Raw genomic sequence first — 19353 nt, forward strand, 5'->3', positions numbered from 1 at the left:
TGTGGACGTGGTGTCCTCCAGAACAAAGAGGAAAATAACCATCCGGATTGCAATAGGCGCAAAGTTCAAAAGCCAGCATTTGTGATGGTATGGGGGTGTATTAGTGCCCAAGGCATGGGTAACTTACACATCTGTGAAGGCACCATTAATGCTGAATGGTCCATACAGGTTTTGGAACAATATATATTGTCATCCAAGCAACGTTATCATGGACGCCGCTGCTTATTTCAGCAAGATATTGCCAAGCCACGTGTTACAACAGCGTGGTTTCGTAGTAAAAGAGTGCGGGTACTTTCCTGGCCCGCCTGCAGTCCAGAACTGTCTCTAATCGAAAATATGTGGCGCATTATGAAGCGTAAAATACGACAGCGGAGACTGTTGAATGACTAAAGCTCTACATAAAACAAGAATGGGAAAGAATTCCCCTTTCAAAGCTTCAACAATTAGTTTCCTCAGTTCCCAAACATTTATTGAGTGTTGTTAAAAGAAAAGGTGATGTAACACAGTGGTGAACATGTCCTTTCCCAACTACTTTGTCACGTGTTGCAGCCATGAAATTCTAAGTTAATTATTATTTGCAAAAAAAATAAAGTTTATGAGTTTGAAAATCAAATATCTTGTCTTTGTAGTGCATTCTACTGAAAATGGTTTGAAAATGATTTGCAAATCATTGTATTTCGTTTATATTTACATCTACATTTGTATCACGTGGAAAAAAAATACCATTCATGGGGCTACCAATAAGTACTCTAGAACTACAATTTTTTCAGAACTAACAGTGTTTGGATTTTAAAAATCCAAATATGATTAGAAAAGTGGACAGCAATCAATGTTGTGGCTCGGATTTTGAACAGAAGCCATAATAAGTATTAAGCGTGGAGTCCAGAAAACTTCAACTAAGAAGCGGCTTTCTGTGGCAAAATCTTTAACACAAGGAACCGTGTACAGTAGGGCAGCACGGTGATCAGGAGTTGGTGTGTGCGCCTCACAACACAAATTTCCTGGGTAATCCAGCTTTCTCCCACCTCCAAAGACATGCACCTGGAATAGGTTCATTGGCAACACTAAATTGGCCCTAGTGTGTGAATGTGAGTGTGAATGTTGTTTGTCTATCTTAGTTGGCCCTGTGATGAGGTGGCGAAATGTCCAGGGTGTACACCGCCTTCCGCCCGAATGCAGCTGAGATAGGCTCCAGCACCCCCCGCGAGCCAAAAGGGACAAGCTGTAGAAAATGGATGGATGGATGTCATAAATTAATTACAACACAAAACATTAAGAAAATGCAATGTCAAATGAAGTGTTTTTATTTAAAACAAAAACTTTATGTCATCGGATTGTGCTGAAAATCTTAATTTCCCCTCGGGGATCAATTAAGTAACTCTGATTCTGATTAAAAAAAACATATGAAAAGCAAACTGTAATTTACTCTTACAGGTCAATTTAAAACAGAATGCAGTTTAGTCAATGAAATTTAAATCTAATGAACAAGCTTCAAGAACAAGTTCTTCTCCAACAACACACATAAAAACAGATTTGCTTGATTCACAAGTGCCTCCTTTCAGTTGGATTTCACTTTTTCCCCGCAAAAAAAAATAAAAAATCCTCTGATTTACAAAAAACAAGCAAATTCTAAATTGAATAAGATATGCTTAATAAAATGTGTTAAGTTTATTGACTTGCTATAAAACATTTTTATTTGTATAACCCATTGCAGTGGTGTCCAAAGTGCAGCCTAGCGGATGATTTTGGCCCACAACTAGTTAGTTGTATATTGGCCTCCGACATGTTCTGACAATTTAAATAATTATTCATTAAAGAGGTAAAATGGATACAACACTAACCTTTATTTGCTTTGTCACCTATCACACAAAAGCTAAAATAACAATGTTATTTAAATAGCCAAGCATACAATGATGTAGATTGAATTGGCTTTAGCATCTTTAATGTGCAAAATGTTTCAAAGTGACCGCCGCATTCTTTCCTTTTACAGTATGCGTCCCTTTAAGACAACCCTGGACGGGAACTCGAAAACTTATGCGTCCCTTTAAGACAACCCTGGATGGGAACTCGAAAACTAACATAATCGGATCCGAAGCCAAAACCATCTCTACCAAATTAGGCGATGGCATTATCTGTGTTTTGATCATTCATATTGTTGCTTCTATTATTAGCACATTCATTCTGCCAGCGACACAAATATCCTTATTCTGAAAAGAAAACCAACTGTACTGTAATTAAATGCTTTGTATAGAACATTGTATATTCCCTCATCACCTGGATTCAGCAATTAGTATCTGTATTATTTGTTCCGCCTCGAAACTTCCATAAAGTGCAGCAGTGTGTCCATTAATGGCTTTTTACCAGCGTTAATTCAGTGAGCCCTGGCTCATTTTACTTCATGTCTATTTCAGTAATAAGGCTGGCAATGGAAAAGACCCCCCCCCCCCACAGAACCACTGGAACTAATTCCTTAGGCAGTCCATCTGTCTACAGCCTGAGGTGGGGAGCTCATGCTTATCGTGTCAGGCCCCTCAGGCTGTCACACTTGAGACCTTTATAGCTGACTTGTCCTGTCAGCACCCACTGCTAAATAGAGTCCTTGTGCAGCTGAGTTCCCTTTCTCCAAAGTTAATTTTGACATATCACCACATATTAATTCATAATGGATCTTGAGCTATTGTCAAGCTAAAAATTTATTTTGAGCAGTTTGGTTACCTTGGATACACATGGTGCTGCGGGGTTGAAGGAGGTCATCTTAATTATGTGTTTGTATTTCAATAGATCATACTAAAGCTGGCAGTGCTATTGATTTTCTAATGAATAAAAAAAAAAAAACAAGCTTGACAGCAGTGTGTAAATGAATGTTCTAAAAATGACAACACACAGCCTGATTTGGATATGGCAACAGGAAGAAACTAAGGCCATGTCTACACTAAATCGTTTAACCCCTTAAACGAATAATTATTTAGCCTAAGCTTCGTTTCAGCCACACTAAACCAGCGTTTAAGGTCCCCCTCCTCTGACAAACTTTTACACGGGTAAGTTAGCCGTGTAATTCTTGAATCTCCGGCACTTAGCTTTGTATGGACTCATTGATCAAAGTGAGTTCGCACAGGAAGTGACGTCGGGAAGACCACGCCACAGCCAGCTTCATAACAAATTGGTTTCCTAACTCGGAGCTAACCACTGGAATTATGAAGGCGAGTCATCCAGACATGCCCGTGTTTCTCCTTCTTCTACATGTACAGACACCTGTGGAAATCACACATCGATACTTTAAGAGAAAGTGATTGCAGCTATTTTGGATACAACACTTCTCAGATGCCAAGAGAACTTTTCAATGTCCGGCTGGGTCAGCTGTGATTCTACTTAGCGAAAAACTTTGTCCATTTGTCGAAGGAGAGACAACGAGAATGCGAGGTCCCGTGGATGTGATATAAAAGGTAGCATGTGCTTTGTATTACCTGGCCGTCGAGGAAAACGGTGAATACATTTGGACTGGCAAAGCAGATTGTATTAGTTATTGTCCGCCATGTATGTCGCAGACTCAACATCTAGGTCCAGAGTATATAAAGTCACCAAAAAGGAATGGACAGTGAAGGTGAAGGCAAAAGAGTGAGGAGTGTCCTGAGCAGATATCTAGATCCCTAGTTTGATTGATGTCAAATGTTCTTTATCACATTGTTAACGTGTCTAATAAAGATTTAATTAATTTATGATGGCTCAGGTTTGGTTCACTATAATAGGGCCCCACGGCACACTGGATTCCAGTTAATTGAAATACCACAACACTGGAAGGTGTTAAGATATGTTACATTTAAGAACTTGCCCACAAAGCAACACTGGATATGACTATGACATGTGCATTTTCCACGCATGCGTACTAGGTTGCATTGCGCCGGCGGACGGAAGGGGGCGGGGGTCTTAAACGGTGGCATTGTTGTGTGTGGACACGGATAAGGTTTGGTGTGATTTACCCTGGATAACCTTATTCGGCTTAGTGTAAACGGGGACCAAGTCACCACAACTTTCTTTTGTTGTTCTGAGTGATCAACGATTATTTTGACAACACATAAGAAGAGATGGCTTAGAATACCAGCATAAGGTACATGTGACAATGGCCAAAATGAAATTTTTACCCATGCATACTATATCAGTATGTCTGCCAAATTGGTTAGATTGATATATTGCAAACAGATTACAGATTAAATGATCTATATGTAAATACAGTGTCTTTCTATCCTTTTGTTTTAATTGTTATGTGCTTTGAAGGGGTACACTATAAATATCATACCATTATAAGAAATTATGAGATCATACTGATTTATCCGATACTTTAAAACAAAATTGCTGCGATAAGCAGTTAAAAGAAATGCTCCAGTGAGGCCATAATTAAAGTTAAAGTTAAAGTACCAATGATTGTCACACACATACTAGATGTGGCGAAATTATTCTCTGCATTTGACCCATCACCCTTGATCACCCCCTGGGAGGTATGGGGAGTAGTGGGCAGCAGCGGTGCCGCGCCCGGGAATCATTTATGGTGATTTAACCCAGGGCCAGGGCCCATTGTTGGCCCGCTAGTGCTCTCTAGAGGGCCCCCAAAGAATATCTATTTCTCAGCTGTGGTCCGTATAGGCCGCAGAAGACCTCAGTTGTAACACAAATTCCCACCACTTGTGGCAGTAATGAGTATATAAAACAAACAGAAGAAGTCTGGCGCTAAAGTCATAGAGAAGTTTCTTTAGCGCAAAAATTATGACAAAGTGGTGACGCTGTACTTTTGTTTACACTTAAATTGCATTGACAGCCTAGTTAGGAAACATATCCATTATTAAGTTAATCAGTTTTAACACAACATAATTGTATTGTGATTAACACATGGTTTTATATAATTTGACAAGGTTTTAAACTGTAAGTAGATTAGATATAATTATTGAGTACGATTAAAATAAAAAGTGTTAATATTTGAGTTGGAAAATTGGGCCCCAAGGTCAAAAAGGTTGAGAACCCCTAAGTTTTTCTTACTTGCCATGGTGCCTGTCTCGCCCTGAGCTTATTGTGAACAAATACGGCATCGATACTGTGGGATATCTTCACTGTTTTCCCGGAAGTGTCGGGCTATTTTCACCAAATGTTTTTGTGAGGGGGAGGGGCAGACATCATGTTTCAACATATCAAACTTTATCACCCACCTAAAACGCAAGTATCGCAAATAACATGAAGATACGCAGATGCCTGCGCTGCCCAAATAAACACTGGCCGAAAGCTAGCCACAAAGAAAGACCTGGGGGTCTGTACCTTAAAATGTTGTTCTGCAAAGACAAATCTACAGGTACAGTACAGTTTGTCAAATCCACCATTGTTTCGGTCTTTCTTAACACGGGATGTAGTGAAACTACAGATAATCTAAAAAAGAAAATACTATAAATAAGTTATCTGTATCGGCTTGAAAAAAATATTTAGTACTTCCATAGTGCTTTGTCAAAACGATTGGAGGAGCTGTAGATGAAAATAGTCTAATTTGTATTGCGGGTGAGTACCACGTTCACGTGTACCAAATGTAATTGTTTTATCCAAAAGTGCCATTCATGCATTTTAAGTCTCTCCTTGTCATATGTTGCCAAAGGGAACAATTTGCTATTTCACAGGTGCTTTTTCCATGTAAAAGAAAACCCTAAGTAGCCATAAATCTTACCTGAGGCCATAAGCCAACCACCAAGGATAGTCGTCCACTTTACACAGCTTGTTAAAGATGCAACTACAACACCGTTATTAGTCCTCGTCGTTCAATTAAACATGCATGACCAAGAATGAGGACAAATTGTTGAGCTGTAAAGCTGGCAGTGGAAGAAAACAACATTTGGGTAAAAGGGACAGCTGGAATGGCAGGACTGTGTCACACTAGACACCAATGCTGCTCTTCACACTGCAGAATGCCAACTTCCCACACAGTGGCATCGCAACTGACTTTTTTGCAAATACATATACACATGAATGCAACATCAACATGGCCTTTTGCATTAGAGTATATTAATTATCCATCCATCCATTTTCTACAGCTTGTGCCTTTTGGAGTCACAGAGGCGCTGAAGCCCATCCCAGCTGTATTCAGGCGGAAGGCGGTGTACAACCTGGACAAGTCTCCACCTCATCACATGTGTAGTAACTAATTCTAGAATAAATATTTGTCTGCATCGAATAAAGAATTGGGCTATAATAACTACTATTATAGTAGTGCCCTATATAAACCATTGTATGTGAATGCTTCCATTAAAATCTCCTGATGATTGAGGGAACCCCTCATGAAACAGTTCTGTAGAGATGAAGTAGTCTTGTGATTTTTCCCACACCTACATATGTGTATGTATATATATATATATATATATATATACACATACATATGTATATATATATATATATATACATACATATGTATATATATATATATATATATATATATATATATATATATATATATATATATATATATATATATATATATATATATATATATATATATATATATATATATATATCCATCCATCATTTTCTACCGCTTATTCCCTTTGGGGTCGTTGGTGCCTATCTCAGTTAAAATTGGGCGGGAGGCGGGGTACACCCTGGACAAGTCGCCACCTTATCGCAGGGCCAACACAGATAGACAGACAACATTCACACTCACATTCACACACTACGGCCAATTTAGTCCTGCCAAACAACCTATCCCCAGGTGCATGTCTTTGGAAGTGGGAGAAAGCCGGAGTACCTGGAGGGAACCCACGCATTCACGGGGAGGACATGCAAACTCCACACAGAAAGATCCCGAGTCCGGGATTGAACCCAGGACTACTCAGGACCTTCGTATTGTGAGGCAGATGCACTAACCTCTCTTCCACCGTGAAGCATATATATATATATATATATATATATATATATATATATATATATATATATATATATATACACATATATATACATATATATTATATCTCTTGATTGGATTATCCAGAAAATAGTGCTCGATAGCGTGGTAGAGCGCAATCTCCTGATGATTGAGGGAACCCCTCATGAAACAGTTCTGTAGAGATGAAGTAGTCTTTTGATTTTTCCCACACCTATATATATATATGTTGATTGGATTATCCAGAGAATAGTGCTCGATACCGTGGTAGAGCGCAATCTCCTGATGATTGAGGGAACCCCTTATGAAACAGTTCTGTAGAGATGAAGTAGTCTTGTGATTTTTCCCACACCTACATATATATATATATATATATATATATATATTAGGGCTGGGCGATATTGGCTTTTATTTATATCAAGATATTTTTATAACATATTGCGATATACAATATATATTACAATATTTTGTCTTGGTCTTGAATGAACACTTGATACAAATAATCACAGCAGTATGATAATTCTATGTGTCTACATTAAAACATTCTTCTTCATACTGCATTAATATATGCTCATTTTAAACTTTCATGTAGAGAGGGAAATCACAACCAAGTCAATTGACCAAAAGTGTATTTATTAAATACTCTTCATTCTCTCGCAGGCGACTTTTTAAATGAGAGAACAAATAATTTCTCATAGTCATCATTGTCACCGACGTCCCACTGGGTGTGAGTTTTCCTTGCCCTCATGTGGGCCTACCAAGGATTTCGTAGTGGTTTGTGTTGTGGTTTGTGCAGCCCTTTGAGACAATAGTGATTTAGGGCTAAATAAGTAAACATTGATTGATTGAGTAGTGCTGCTACCTTTTGTACTAACACTTCTGCTGCATTCTTTGCATATTGCTGTTGTCTGCTGAATATCTTCCCACTTGAAGCCAAACCACCGCCAGATGATGGACCCCCTGCTTTTTATTTTGGGCATTTATTGTCCTTCCTCCATTTGTGATCATTTTTACACCATCCCTCTCTTGTATTGTCACAAGCTCCGCTCCGCTCAACATGCCACACCTAACGTTAACCATGCTGTTACCTCTCTGGTCGGCGAGAGCGTATGACGCTAGACTCGCGAGAGTATGTGACGTATGTAAGAAGACGGGCTTGTTTTCCGTCTCCGTGAGAAGGAGACGAGAAGGAGTGAGAAACGCCAGTAATGTAATGCCCGCAGCTAAAAGCAACTCGACCTGCCTCAGCTAACGTTAGCAATGCTAACGTTAGCTCTCGGCGAGAGCGTGTGACGCTACACGCACGCCAATATGTGACGTATGTAACAAGGCAGGCTTGTTTTATGTCTCTGTGAGAAAGAGACGAGAAAGAGTGAGAAACGCCAGTAATGTAATGCACGCAGCTAAAAGCAACGGTGTGAGAACATACAATCGAATATTACGATATAGTCATTTTCTATATCGCACAGAGACCAACCTGCAATGTATCGTTTATATCCATATATCGCCCAGCCCTTATATATATATATATATATATATATATATATATATATATATATATATATATATATATATATATATATATATATATATATATATATATATATATATATATATTTATGATATATATACACACACACATATACATATATATATATATATATATATATGTATATATATATATTTATGATATATATACACACACACACATATATATAAATATATATATATATATATATATACATGGATATATATATACATATACATACATATATATACATACATATATATACACATATATATACTTATATATATACATATACATATATACATACAGTATATATATACATATATACATATATATACATACATATATATGCATATATATATACACATATATACATATATACATACACATATATATATACATATATATATACACATATATACATATACATATATATATACATATACATATATACATACACATATATACATATATATATATATATATATATATATACATATATATATATATCCATCCATCTTTTTCCTACCGCTTATTCCCCTTTGGGGTCGCGGGGGGTGCTAGTTCCCATCTCAGCTACAATCGGCCGGAAGGCGGGGTACACCCCGGACAAGTAACCACCTCTTCGCATGCATATATATATATATATATATATATATATATATATGTATATATATATATATATATATATATATATATATATATATATATATATATATATTAGAGCTGGGCAACGATTAAAAATCTCCGATTAATCGCGATTAACTGCATTGTATACGCAAAGCCCAATAATGAATTCAAAAGTAGTGTGTAGTGCACCTTTATTGTAATATTCTCCCACATGAACAAAAGCGCCAAAACATTTGTTGTGCAAACACAATTTAAATCAGTCCTTGTTAAACAGTAGCAGTTAAATAGCATATTTTATGAAAATCAACTCAAAAAATGTAAATACAAACATTTAAGCTTATTGCCACTGCCAGAGTATTTAAGCTATCCTGTTTGTTATGGAAAATAGATATAATCTACATACAAATCTCTGAGCCACAATCATAACATCTGAATAGGCAATTTCTGAGGTAACAGCAGAAACATTTTTTTTATCGGGGATCTTATGTTTAAAAAACCTATATTATAGGTAGTGGGCTGTTTTAGGGAATTTTTTATCAAATTATCCGTAGTAGCAATATTAATAATGTTGTGTTTATTCTGCGTAGTGCACTTAAAACAATCATGACCATATCTAGCAATTGATATGATAGGAATTTTCCGATTGTTTGCTTGGTGCTTTGATAAACTGAAGGCATCATATACATGGTACTATATTGTGATGTTATGAGCCAGGGAAAAAAAAACTACCCTACCCAGCATGCAACAGGAGTGACGGGCATGCGCGGTAGCCCGGTATAGATTGTGTGTCGCCATGACGGCATCTTGTATGTTGTGATATGCACGCTCTGAAAGTAAACGTTAAGAACTCAGCCAACACGTCTTCTCTGCATTATTCATAAATAGACAGACAACACATATACTCCGCTGCTTCACAGCCCGCTGGATGTAGCCGGCAAAGTATTCCCATGCTAGCTAGCCGGTCTAGCAAGCACGCGTCATTCAGTCCAAAACGGCCCGATCTGTCCACATCCAGAATTGTCTGGCGGTCGTAAGTGATCCCGGAGGGACCACGCTGTAAGCCAGCCATGAAATTTGCAGAATTGTCCGGTATTTTTGGCAAATGTTCCATCTTTAGCAAGAGCCCCTCGACGCCGAGGCGTCGCCATCTTGCTAAGAAAAGGCGTTAACAAAATAAAAGCATGTAAACAACATACGCAAATGTGCGATAAAATAATTGTCGGCGTTAATAGATTGATGACTTAACTCGTAATTAACGCATTAATTTGCCCACCCCTAATAAATATATATATATATATATATATATATCAGTGACGTGCTGTCAGGGGAGGCAAGTGAGGCAGTCCCTCACCTACCACCAGGTGGCTTAACCATGAGATGTTCCAAAACAAAGTAATAAAATAAAATACGTTTTAATATTTCTCTTTTGATTTATGCTTTCTATGTGATTTTGGAGTGGTTCATGTATATTTTTATAATTTTCATGGTCAAAATTGCGTATATTCCATGTTTCCTGATCAAAACAATGCAGCAGAGGAGGAGTGAGGCAGACACAGGCGGTGCCTCCACGGCTACACACAGCGTGTATTGGCCGTGCGTGCGAAGGGGCGCATGCAGCAAGTACCGCTGCCTCAAGGTAGGGGGTGATATATTGTCAACTTGCAGTTCAATGCCTCAGCAGTACTCTGACTCGCAACACTGGAAGAAGTGGGGGCGCTCAAGCTAGGAGACACAGGTCTCTCCAGCGGAAGCCACCATTTTTTATGTTTCTTTTTTTAACTGTATTTATAAAAAACATGGCATTTTTATTAGAGTAAGCCAGCGTTTGTGTGTGTTTTTTGTCATATGCAAAAATATTGTTTAATTTCTTGGAATGAAATTTAATTAAATGAATATTTCTGCCAATATGGGTGATTATATAACGTTTCCAAGATTAAATACTTGACTTTAAGACAAAATGAATGCGATCATACAAAGTACGTTTTCACGGAGGATAGTTATTGCTGCTTCAGATACTAAAACAGAAAGGTAATATACACTTACAATACTTGATTTATTTTGTTAAAAGCAAATGGTACCAAAAAGTATTTAATAACAACTTTATCAAATAGTTTTTGGACCAAATTTATCATATCATAATATCATTATGATAATGTTTTTATAAAAGCGACTAACTCCCTTTTTTCCCCTGTTACTCTAATATGCAACCTAAATCAACAATGACTAGACCTGCACATATAAATTTAAGTAAAAAAAAAAAAAAAAAAAAGAAGAAAAAAAAGTATGTATGCCTCACCTGGTGTTTAGTTCCCCACATGTCACTGTCCAATGTATGTCACAGTGAACGACAAAAGTAAAGAAAGCTTCTTAACAATGGGAGTGAAATTTAATTTATAATCATTAATAATTATATTAATAATTAATAATAAAAATAATTATTAGTAATTATTAATACAACAATTATAATAATTGTCATTATTACTGACTATTCATAATATTAATTAATAATTATAATAATTATCAATATTTATTAATTTATAATTCATTTAATTTATAATTATTTTTCTTGCAATGGTCAGGCCCGGAACCAATTAACCGCATTAATCAATTCCAGGATTTTTGGGGGAGCCAAAATGCTTTAAAAAAGTAAATATGAAGTTGTTTTTGTTCAAACCATTTGGAGTAGTAGCAGGGCATTGGGCTATTTTGTAAGCTTAAAAGCTACTATAGTTTTGTCTCTACAACAGTCAGAATCTGTCCAGATGCTACTGAGAACAAATAGGAGTACATAGAAATGTATTATATTTATAAATATTTTTAAGTGCCTTCAACAAAACTAGTTTTGAGTAGAAAACACAATAAAGCTTATTTCCTTACCTAATTCTCGTAATGGGAATCCATCCATCCATCCATCCATCTTCTTCCGCAAATCCGAGGTCGGGTCGCGGGGGCAGCAGCCTAAGCAAGGAAGCCCAGACTTCCCTCTGCCCAGCCAATTTGTCCAGCTCCTCCCTAGGAATCCCGAGCCGTTCCCAGGCCAGCCGGGAGACATAGTTTTCCCAACGTGTCCTGGGTCTTCCCCGTGGCCTCCTACCGGTTCGATGTGCCCTAAACACCTCCCTAGGGAGGCGTTCGGGTGGTATCCTGACCAGATGCCCAAATCACCTCATCTGGCTCCTCTTAATGTGGAGGAGCAGCGTCTTTACTTTGAGCTCCTCCCGGATGGCAGAACTTCTCACCCTATCTCTAAGGGAGAGTCCCGCCACCCGGCGGAGGAAACTCATTTTGGCCGCTTGTACACGTGATCTTGTCCTTTCGGTCATAACCCAAAGCTCATGAATCTTACAACAACTCACAATGTGATTCAATTCCAATTCTTGGAGTGACAATTCGATTCAAAATCAATTCTCAATTCAACACGTTTTTGATTCAAACCGGTTCTCGCAATATATTTTTTGGTATAAAAAATATGATGATATTTTTTCAAATCAAGTTACAAAGCCCTTTTTTGCTGCTGACGTATGATGTATATGCAAAGCAAGTAAGCTCGGACATGGCCCAAAACGTCCTTTTTATTTATTTTATTTTTTCCCAAATTGAGTGTGAATGTTGTCTGTCTATCTGTGTTGGCCCTGCGATGAGGTGGCGACTTGTCCAGGGTGTACCCCGCCTCCCGCCCGATTGTAGCTGGGATAGGCGCCAGCGCCCCCCGCGCCTCCGAGAGGGAATAAGCGGTAGAAAATGGATGGATGAGATGGAATAAAAAGGAATTGTAATTTAGATGTGAATCAATGTTTTTTGAGCATACCTAATCCCATTTAAAATTTGGCAATGACACTCCACAAAAAGGGCAGCACGGTGTGACAGGGTTTAGCGCATGTGCAATATGAAGGTCCTGAGTTCAATCGAGATCTCAGGATCTTTCTGTGTGGAGTTTGCATGTTCTCCCTGTGACTGCGTGGGTTCCCCCGGGTACTCCGGCTTCCTCCCACCTCTAAAGAAGTGCACCTGGGGATAGGTTGATTGGCAACACTAAATTGGCTCTAGTGTGTGAATGTGAGTGTGAATGTTGTCTGTCCATCTGTGTTGGCTTTGCGATGAGGTGACGTATTGTCGAGGGTGCACCCCGCCTTCTGCTCGAATGCAGCTGGGATAAGCTCCAACACTCTCCGCGACCCCAAAAGAGACAAGCGCTAGAAAATGGATGGATGGATGAACTACATAATAAGGACTTTTTTTTACACACCATTTGGAGACTGGGGATAGGTTGATTGGCAACACTAAATTGGCCCTAGTGTGTGAATGTGAGAGTGAATGTTGTCTGTCTATCTGTGTTGGTCCTGCGATGAGGTGGCGACTTGTCCAGGGTGTACTCCGCCTTCCGTCTGATGGTAGCTGAGATAGGTTCAAGCACCCCCAGCGACCCCAAAAGGGATAAGCGGTAGAAAACGGATGGATAGATGCATTTGGAGACCCGTAGTTATGTTGGGCCAATGTTTTCCCTATTTCCATGGCTTCCTGACACAGATTCTTGTCTTTGAAGAACTTGCAAAAGGCGCAATGTTGACCCACACTCCACAAAAGACCACACATCATTGTCATTGTCATGTCATAGTCAATTTGTCAATCATTAGATTGGATGTAATTTGCCTGATCAACGCACACTATTTTTAAGCAGTTCATTGGTTATTGTTTCCGAGCTCAGCCAGTATGCCGCCATTACGCCTAAAGGTTAATCAGACTACATTATGCTCCAAAACACTTTCTATAAAGTACACAATTATATTGGGATTTTGTGTGAGCTTGTTTGATTTGGTTGCTGGCTTGTCCGGGGAGATCCGTGACACAAAGAGGAAGAAGCACCACAGTTACCTCAGTGAAGAGCATGGCAAACACAGTAAGTACATCAACGGCTGTTGGGGAGAGCTGACAGATACCACCATGTTGACTGATGGTGACAAAGATGACTGACAATCTTGGGATTGACTTCAGTGTCACCTTACTGGACAAACAAACTGCTGAAAGAAGTCTCCGGCTCCACATGAGGAGGGAAGACCCGTCTGATGTGATAAAGAAATGGTATAGAAGTTATAAAGACTTCTATACTGTAACTATACAATCAGCGCCCCCCGCAATCTCGAAGGGAATAAGCGGTAGAAAATGGATGAATGGATTTCTTCATCCATTTTTGATAATGCCTACCCTGTTTAAGCTCACAGCATGGTGCAGCCTTTCTCAGCTTACTAAGGCAAAAGGTAGACACCTTTCACTGGTCAACAGTCATTCGCAGGGTCACTGTGAAGGGGGCATTAAGGAGTATTCAACCTCATGTCAGCTGCATCAGAGTCAACTACATGAACCACTACAGTACTGAAGATATCTATAAATTCATATTGCATCGTGAATAGCAGAAGGACGTTAGAAAGAATAAAGGCTATTTTGCTTAAGTGGAAATTAGTTGCTTAAAGGCAGGCTTTATAGTCTCACAGGAGCATCTGGAGCCACTGAAGGAGCACATTCACAGATGTCTGCTTCATACGTTCTGGTCTCATAGTCAGTGTGTACAACCTTGTTTAATGTAGACAATTCTTTCACAAACTGTGACTATGTCCACACAAATGTGAATATACACGAATGTTAATATTTTTAAAAAGCATTATTCTCTTTCCAATTTGGCTTTCCTTTCACAGGTAAACGTAGGTTTTTGTCTAGAGGGGCAACGATTAATCTATTAAATCAATTAAGTGGATTAGAAAAGGCTCTGATTAATTGCAAATTGTTTAATGAGTGTAACTAATAAAAATTTATCACTTCTGACTGCATGGAGTGTCAGGAACTTTAATACAAGGACATAGTTTCCACACAGCCGCTGCAATAGAGCGCATATGAGAGCGGTGTGTGGCGGCCAACTTTTAAAAAAATATTTTTATTAATGCACATGTTTGTTAAAAGTGGTAAGCAGAAAATAATTTTCTCTATTTCAAGTATTTGGTCTAAAATACACTTTAAGGCTATAAAGTGTGTTTTATCCTATTACTTAACTACTCAAACAATAATCGATAGATTACTCGATTACTAAAATCTATCGATAGCTGCAGCCCTACTTTTGTCCTTCAAAACAAGAGATCTTACAAAATTCCACATTCAGCATTTATACCTGTACGGGTAAAAAATTGAGCTTTTTGACTTGTTTCATAAAAAATTTGTGATTTTTTTATGTATTTAAACCGTATTTAACAAGTAATAAATTCATTGTTTTTTGTGGTGTTTTTTCAATGCAAACCAATTCATTTGTATTGATGGCACTTAATTTCTCTACAATGACAATTAATATATTTTATTCTATTGATTTATAGGGGGCAAAGGGGTTAGTGCATGTGCCTTACAATACAAAGGTCCTGAATAGTCCTGAGTTCAATCCCGGGCTCAGGATCTTTCTGTGTGGAGTTTGCATGTTCTCCCCATGACCGCGTGGGTTCCCTCCGGGTACTCCGGCTTCCTCCCACTTCCAAAGACATGCACCTGGGGATAGGTTGATTGGCAACACTAAATTGGCCCTAGTGTGTGAATGTGAGTGTGAATGTTGTCCTTCTATCTGTGTTGGCCCTGTGATGAGGTGGCCACTTGTCCAGGGTCTACCCCACCTTCCACCCGAATGCAGCTGAGATAGGCACCCCCTGTGGCCCCAAAAAGGGACAAGCGGTAGAAAATGGATGGATGGGGGTATTTACAGGTGTTGATTTAAATTTTCAACAGTGTAATGATGTAACGATTACCAGTATTTATGATAAACTATGGTGAAACTCCCTACAATTAATATTACTGCTTTAAAAGAAAATGATTGTAAATCAGTGACTGATAAGTGAACTTTGATTAACAGACGGATCTGTGATACTAATCATTTACTGGAGAAGCAAGTGAGTGTGCCAATGGCTGGCTGGGTAGCTCAAATGATTACAAGACACATTAATGTCTTTCCCCGTTAAGAAACATGATACCACATCTATAAACACAATGCTGTCTGAGCAACTAAGATATTCAATTCTGTAAATTGAGCCTACAGGCTGTGATAAGTATATACGCAGAAGAATGTGACACACAGGTGTCTACAACAGGAAGTGACATCATTTTAACAGTCGTTTTGACTTTATCATCAAAACCACTCTAAAACCTTTAGAAATAAAACCATAGATGATACACGTATCTAAACAGTCAAAGGAAAATCATGAGGCTCTTAAGAAGCCAGAGCAATTCGATCTAATCACTATACTACCAACCATTTACTGATACCACACAGTCTTATTACTGTCGATATTTGGAATTGATCAAAACGCATCTGTTTACATTAAAGAGCTGTAGCTTAACGAATAGCATGGCTTTTTGTATAACCCCTACAGTGTGTATATAGTGCTGCATGGTTAGCTTTTCATTGTCCTCTAGCGATAATGATACTTTTTGGAAACATAGTTTATTTGCCACCATGGAGGCGAGGATTAGTGACTTAGAAGCAGATTCGCACTGAAACAGGGAAAATAGTCGCGTTCCAATGCGGTTATCTACATTGCATTGAGGACGTGTACGTTGTAGCTTGTCGCTGTTAAATTTGCAGGACACAGCTAAAATGTGTCATTAACATGCATTACCACGATATGAAGATGGATTAAAAAATCTATTTATATCGTGTATCGTCCATATCGTTTTTATTTTGTAATGCAAAATAAAAACACAGCAAAAAGGCTTCAAAGGCATTAAAGAGCTTAAAGTATTATGTTTTCAGTATTTATACATCAGGCTATTGCTTAGAAAAATCCACACAAACGGCTAATGTAAGTGCAATGTCAACAATGTGAGATAAGTGTGGTGTACGCAAATGTAGACCAACAAATGCAATTTCATAATCTGAAAAAAATAACCTCAGGTGGAATATTGTGTATGTTGTTGTGTCTGTTTGAACACAGTTGCACACTTGTGCAGGGTATATGTCATCACATAATGGGCCCAATAATATAGATAAATGAGCAAGCCCAAAACCCAACAAAGTCAGATTTCCACAGGGAGTAGATGCTGGTCTGAATTCAGTCCCTTGGGCAGGTCTCATGGTTACACTGCATATCATACAACACGAAGCTATACAATGTGAAGGTTTTGTTTAATGGTACCTTATATTCAGGCATCTTAAATGTTCAAAATGTATACAAGGTTGAACACATGAGCTAATAATATTTTGATGGTTTAAATGACTTATGGTGAATGACTTAGTAAATGTTTGGCTTTTTCTTGGACTATGCAATTGGTACTTAACTTGTTCCAGGTCCATCAGTTGGCATATACAGTATGATAAGAAACATTTATGTTTAGTTATCTTGTATTTAAGAGAAAAACAGTCAGTGCCATTGACTGATTGATTAAATGTTCTCATTTCTCCTCAAGCTCTGGGGACTATCTCAGACCTTGTTTGGGAGCTGTTGCTTGCAAGGCTCCATCTGTGCAAACATCACTCAAATGAAGGCAACATTAAAAACTTACCATATGCCAAACTCTGCAGTGCAAATACAACCAGGAGGAAAGGCAGAGTCGGGGGATACTCCATCATATTTCATTGGTAGGTGAGGGAGTTCTCCATAAACAGTCTGAAACTCCACACACAGCTCACAAGCTTGGGTGTTCACGTTAAATCAGAGTTGAGACAGCCCGAGATAACTTTTTCAACCTTCTGCAGATCTCCATGTAATCCAGCGGACGGTGCGTGAAAAGCAGACCGCAGGTGATGACAGGACGGGCGGCTGCGGGCTGCAGACAGCCGTCGGTCGGTCGCCGGATAACCCTTATGTTGCTTGTTGGCAAAAAATAAACGGTCACAGCAACAGTACATTGAATCCCCGGCCTGAGACGAAACGCCGTTTAAAAACACAGCATCTTGCCTTTCTACATTCCTTCCGTCTCAGTTTGCAACACACACTGACTGATTTACTACGAGCCTCAAAACGCAAGACCAATTCACACAACAGTCAACCATGATTCACTAAACTGCTTCCTGTAATCTTTTCAGAATGAATGCCAAGCAAACCAGGGATTCCCCCTTTTATTTGATGTCGGTGAGAAAATGTACCAAACCACAGATTTTTTTTATCAAGATGCTTGTCGTAAGTAATTCAGCACTTGAAATACTGTAATGATTTGTTTCCCAGAGCGTGACAAATATTGTAATATTTTGAAGGAACCCCATTCCCCTGGCATTACTTCCGGCAACCAACTATGTACATCCACCCATCCATTCATTTCTACCGCTTGTCAAAAATCGTACATTCATCATGCATTGTAATTTAAGAATTATAATTGTTATAACAAACGGCTATAAATACTACCTATTGGTTTGGAAATAATTACAATATTTTCCCATACTGTTCTCCCCTTTAAAAGAAAACAAAAACATCAAGGGTATAGGTGGGTGTGTATATATATATATATATATATATATATATATATATATATATATATATATATATATATATATATATATATATATATATATATATATATATATATATATATATACACACATATATATATGATGTATATATACGAGTGTATATATATATGTGTGTGTGTATGTATATATATATATATATATACACACACATATATACACATATATATGTATATATATACATATACATATATATATTATATTTATATGTAAATGTATATACATATATATATATATGTATATATACACGTATATATGTATATGTATATATATATATACATATATATAATATATTTATATGTAAATGTATATATATATACATACATGTATATATATATATATATATATATATATATATATATATATATATATATATATATATATATATATATATATACACATATATACTTCGTCAATGTATCTACAGTAGTTAAACCCAGGACTGTTGTATCACTGTTCGCTGCAAATCAAGTTGTTTCACTTGTGGCTGTTACAGTCCACTTGCATCGGTGCCAAGTGGGTCACTAGTTATACCAGATTTGACAGAAAGAGAGCTATAACCACTCTAAACTTTCACACGCACTAAACAATAGCCCAACATCTTAACCCCCAGACTTTCCTATCCACCAACTAGAGGTTTACAAATTAATTCATTACATCGATTAATTTTCTTAAGATTTAACCACATCGACTTGTGCTTTCCAGGTTAGGCTTCAAGAAGATATATATATCGATTTTCCATTTTCTTTAAAGGTAATCAGTCGATTTTATCAATAAGAGAAAAAATAAAATATTGGATTTAAG

General features: G+C 37.8%; 1 protein-coding gene across 2 annotated transcripts in view; it reads right to left on the reverse strand.

The window, feature by feature from the left end:
• robo3 (roundabout, axon guidance receptor, homolog 3 (Drosophila)) overlaps positions 1 to 18075 on the reverse strand; it is a 251253-nt gene extending 233178 nt beyond the window's left edge. For both annotated transcript variants that reach the window (XM_061898046.1, XM_061898045.1), the window contains exon 1: positions 17589 to 18075. In XM_061898046.1, the coding sequence (XP_061754030.1) occupies positions 17589 to 17655 (67 nt within the window). In that variant the 5' untranslated portion in view covers positions 17656 to 18075. The remainder of the gene's footprint in view (positions 1 to 17588) is intronic.
• Between the last annotated feature and the right edge of the window lie 1278 nt (positions 18076 to 19353).

The sequence above is a fragment of the Nerophis ophidion genome, linkage group LG04, assembly GCF_033978795.1.
Source record: "Nerophis ophidion isolate RoL-2023_Sa linkage group LG04, RoL_Noph_v1.0, whole genome shotgun sequence".
NCBI classification, from domain to species: domain Eukaryota; kingdom Metazoa; phylum Chordata; class Actinopteri; order Syngnathiformes; family Syngnathidae; genus Nerophis; species Nerophis ophidion.